General features: G+C 51.4%; 1 protein-coding gene across 1 annotated transcript in view; it reads left to right on the top strand.

Moving 5' to 3' along the window:
• Positions 1–7: 7 nt before the first annotated feature.
• KAT2B (lysine acetyltransferase 2B) overlaps positions 8–5,012 on the top strand; it is a gene marked incomplete at its 5' end in the record, with an annotated part of 97,029 nt that continues 92,024 nt past the window's right edge. Inside the window, one exon of the mRNA XM_032409174.1 lies at positions 8–244. Within this exon, the coding sequence (XP_032265065.1) occupies positions 8–244 (237 nt within the window). The remainder of the gene's footprint in view (positions 245–5,012) is intronic.

Raw genomic sequence — 5,012 nt, forward strand, 5'->3', positions numbered from 1 at the left:
CGGGCTCGGGGCGCTGCCCCCGCAGCCCCCCGCGCCGCCGCCCGCGCCGCCGCAGGGCTCCCCGTGCGCCGCCGCCGCCGGGGGCTCGGGCGCCTGCGGACCGGCGACGGCAGTGGCGGCGGCGGGCACGGCCGAAGGACCAGGAGGCGGCGGCTCGGCCCGGATCGCCGTGAAGAAGGCGCAACTGCGCTCGGCTCCGCGGGCCAAGAAACTGGAGAAACTCGGAGTGTACTCCGCCTGCAAGGTACTCGCTCGCCGCTCCCCGGCCGCCCAGGGGGGCTAGGGCCCTGCCCGCGGGACCCCCGCCCCCTCCCCCTCCAACCCCCCGCCCCCGCCTCCCGACTCCCGCCTCCCGCCTGGGGCCGCTGCACCGCGGAAGTGCTGCTGTCGCCCGCGCCCAATTAGCTTCTTCTCGGACAAGAGTCCTGTTGGGTTGGACGGAGGGGATCGCTCAGATCGGGAGCCTTTCATTCTTCCCCTTTGGAAGAATGCGTTTGCGCTCCTGGGCTGCCCTGGGGCTTTGTTGCTCTGTAGGAGTTCGCCAGAGGCACCTTTCAGAGAGTGGAGACGCGCTTACTAAGTGGCGAGCGTCCTAGGGCCAAGGAAACCTCTTCTGGGGGGATCTGAGCGCCCCGTCTTCTTCCGTTCTCTCTCCATGTCCCATTGGGAGGAGCTGAGTGGAAGGGAGTGAGAGTGAAATTGGCTTCAGGACTCCCAGCGCTTTGGGAGATCGAGGGGGCGGAACGCGCGGGGTGGGAACGTGGGCACAGCCCGAGGCGAGGGTCCGGGAGCTCCCGGCGCCCTAGGCTGAGGGCGGAGGCGCTGCTGCGCGCGGTGACAGCCCCGTCATTATTGTATTATTACTTGTTTAGTTAAAACGCTGTCCCAGCTGCTCGAGGTGTAAACAGGATTTGGCAAGGTGACAGCCCAGCGCGGCGGGCACTATGGCTCAGTTTGAGGACGCGCGTTTCTTGCCATCCCCTTTCCATCCCAGCTCTCGCCCCCCCGTAGCCCTTCAGCTGCAGATCCAGATGTGGGCGCCGTGCTCCCGGGGTGGGAGGATTGCCCGAGGCCGCGGGGCAGGCTGGCCCTGCGCTGTCAGCAGCGGCTTTGTTTTGACAGGGTGACAGCTGAGGGGGGCGGGGACTTGGCCTTGTCAGCTCCTGCGGCCTGTGGCTGAGGCGGGGAAGAGACACTCACACACCTCCCATGTATATCTCTGGCCTGCAGCAAACAGGGTCAAGTTCCCAGAGTCCAGATTCCCACAACCAAGCTGCAGGGGCCACTTCTGAATTTTGATGTAGTAAAGATTATTAATCCTGCTGGAACCTCTCTCCCCAGTGATGCCGTTTTTAGTATTTACTGGAGCTTCTCAACCTCAGTGGAATGTCTGTGCTTACCCTTTTCCCCACACCATTCACATCCTCACGTATATGTTGAATGCCTACCGTGTACCCTACTTGGGTTTACTAAATATTTGCTGAACGAATGTAGGATCTGGCTCTAGGGCTCTTCAAACTTTAAGGTGCATAGGAATCACCTGGGGAGCTGTTTCAGTGCTAATTCTGAATCCGTAGGTCTCGGGTGGGGCTGAGATTCTGCATTTCTAACAAACTCTCAGCTGATGTGATGCTGGTCCAGTGACCACACTTCAAGTAGCAAGTCCCTAATTCAGACCTGGGCAATATATTATTAATCCCTTTCGAATTCAGCCAAGAAAGCAAACTGCCCTCCTCTGAGGGCAATACATGGTTGGTATTTTTGAAGGACTGCAAAAAAAAAAAGAGAAGGGTGAAGGGCCAGGAGGTGGTTATAAAGGACATAAGACTAATGGCAACAAGACCTGGAGTATAGTAGGCAGAAGGGAGAACTGTGCCCTGAATTGAAAACAAGCTCAGTTACGTGGTGTACCTGACGTTCAGGAGCCGGAATGGGTTCGTGTAGGAACTGTCAGCGTTTCTGTCCTGGCTTTTTTTTTTTTTAATTTATTTTTGAGAGAGAGAGAATGAGAGGGGTGAGGGTCAGAGGGAGAAGCAGACTCCCTGCTGAGCAGAGAGCCCTACCTGGGGCTCAATCCCGGGACTCCAGGATCATGACCTGAGCCGAAGGCAGTCGCCTAACCAACTGAGACACCCAGCCGCCCCCTGTCCTGGCTTTTTATTGGGTGCCCATCATGAACACCTTCTCTCCCAGCCGCCTACTGTTGCCCTAAAACCTGAGAACTTCCCTGAAGTTTTGGTCCCAAAAACCATGAGCCTGTTATGTGCCCTCCATTGATATTTTTTTTTATCCTTTCAGATTTCTGAGAATGAGATGTAGCCTCTTTTCTAATGTTTGTGACTTTGCGTGTTTCATGGTCACATTCACAATCAGACTTTTAGGAAGGGAAAATTCTCATTAAAGGCCTCGCTTTCTGCTCCTGGGAGACTCTGGAAGTGTCCATTTTCATTTGCTCGTTACTTCAGTTAATATTCATTCAGTAAATATTTAGAGGGGTCCCAACTAGGTGCCAGGCATTGTGCTAGATGCTGGGGCCATGACACCCAGAATGTGCTCTCCTGGAGCTACTGAGTGTATGTGTATGTGTGCACGCACATGCATGCGTGTGTTTGGGGCCTGGGGAGGTAGGCAGTGAACCGTGTACAATGACGTGAAAAAAACCTGCTTTCTTAGGGTAGTGTTGGAACTCAGGGGAGGGCAGTTCTTGGGCTGGAGCATGGGTGCGGTAGGAATGGCTTCCTGGAGGAAGTGTCAGTGGGTGCTAAGGGCTCTTGGCAGTGCAGGGTGGGGTGACGTGAAGCTTCTTGCAGTGGAGAAACTGAAAGCACTTGTGAAAGCTTGGAGCTGGGCCAGCAGGAGCTAGCTGCATTGGCTGAGGCCACCAGGCTGGGGGGCAATGTGTGTGGCCAAGAAGGCATTGCAGAGTCTGGGAATTTTAACCTGGGGAGTGACGTTCTCTCAGATTTGCCCTTTTTTTTTTTTTTTTTTTTGGAAACTGTACTTGGTTGGGTGTGAGGGGAGTGTGAGAGAGCAGATCTGTGGTTCTTTCTCAGCTTGTCTCTATCCTTCACCTAAGAAAGCCCCAAAAGGACCTGTTGTCACTCATGGGCCCCTTGGCATAATTGGAGGGAGTGGAGAGGTGAGAGAATGAGGAGGGACCTGGAAAGAGGTGAGTAGTTTACTGGGGGCTATTAAAAGAAAAACAGGTCCCAGACCTGATAAAAGATCGGGCCTTTAAACTTCACAAACGAAACAGGAGGAGGAGGGAGCTAGTTCGCAGCCCGGGTGGTATGCCACACCCTGGAGAGAAGAAAAAAGAAGAAACAAACAAACTTGTTTTGCCGGATCCGGGTAGAATTCTTTGAACTATGTTCTGGCAAAGGTTGCTTCAGAGAGTCACTTTGCTTCTGTGTGACACAGAGTAATCATTAAAAATGTAGATCTGACCATGTTGTACTCTACTTGGGACCCTTAATTTCTCTTTGCTGCAGGGCCTTACCACTGCTGTGTCTGGCCCCTTTTCAGGGCCTTGCATACATGGTTCCCTTCTACCTCAGGGCCTTTGCACATACTGTTTACTGGGACTGAAAGCTCTTCCTGACTCCCTTTCAAATTAACTCCCAACTCTTCCTGCACATCTCACATTCCTTGCATTTCCTTTACCTGCTTGGCCAGACTTCCCAATATAAATTGTTTGGAACCCCCTTGTGCTTACTTTTCCTTCGTAGTGCTTTTATCACAATTTTTAATTGTGTGATTATTTGATATGTGTTTGTCTCTGAATAGATTCTAAGTGATGTGGTTATTGATTGGGTGAATGAACTAGAGAAGAGAAAGCTGAGGAAATGATTAGCTCTTAAGGATAGTAGTAGTGAAATTTTAGCCTGACTGCTTCTTGACAGTGGGGTAGAGGGATTTCTTTCACACAGTACATTTCTAGGTTTCTCACAGGTGTCCACAGGACTGAGTTTTTAGTGTTATAGAAGAAACTTAAGTAAATGTATGAGTAGGCCAAATCTCAATGTCCTTGAATTTAATATAATAATTTACTAAAAAAGCCCACTGACTCTTTCTAATGAAACAGGCCATTTATACATGAAAGGAAGCAGTACGATACAGTGGCCAAGAGCATGTGCTTCTGAGTTCAGACTTGAGGATATCCAGTACTGTGACCTTGGACAGTGACTTTACCTCAGGCTCCATTTCCTTGTCCGTAAAGTAGGAATAATAATACTGTCTCATTGCATAACGGGAGGATTTAAACTGGGCTAATATGTATGAGGCATCCAGCTGGGTGTCTGGCCCGTGGTAAGCCCCTACAGCAGCCCAGAGTAGGGAGTACACTGTTAAGGTGGAAGTCAGGAAAGAACGTGGGATTTAGAGAATCTCAAATCTCAGCTCTGCCACTTGTGTGACCCTGGGCACAAGTCATTTCGGTTTTCTCTGAGCCTTGATTACTTCCTCTATAAAATGGAGACCATAACTTCACCCTTGAAGTTAAAAGAGAAAGGGTCCTCCAAAGTTCCTGGAACCTAAAAGTGTTGGATTAATGCTGGGTAAATGTAATTGCTGCATTGTCTGTCAGAGTCAGTGGCCACAGAGCATTTATGGATAAGGCAGTTGCTTCGATTCTGGGCCGACTGCCATACTTGGAGAGTGACTCGGGCTATAAAATTAGGCTTCACTTAAAAAATAATGGTTGATAATCTAAAAGTAACACTGATTGTAGAATATGCAGAGGACAGAGGCAGAGAAAAATTATCCAACCTACCAGCCAGGAGCTGGTGAATGGGGCCCTAGAGCAAGTCTTAAAGTTGGGGAGAGCCCCCAACACCTTTGTTTGTATTTGTCAGTCACTCCTCCAGAGAGCAAATTTCGCTTTCAACTGTCAAAATCTAGAGCAGTGGCTCTTACCTAGGAGCCGTGCCCCCGCCCCCCCCCCCCGCCCACCTTGGCTGTTGCCAAAGATCGGAAGAGCGTCACAGCGGTATTTGCAATTCTGAGACGCATCC

The sequence above is a fragment of the Phoca vitulina genome, unplaced genomic scaffold, assembly GCF_004348235.1.
Source record: "Phoca vitulina isolate PV1807 unplaced genomic scaffold, GSC_HSeal_1.0 scaffold10, whole genome shotgun sequence".
In the NCBI taxonomy this organism is placed as follows: domain Eukaryota; kingdom Metazoa; phylum Chordata; class Mammalia; order Carnivora; family Phocidae; genus Phoca; species Phoca vitulina.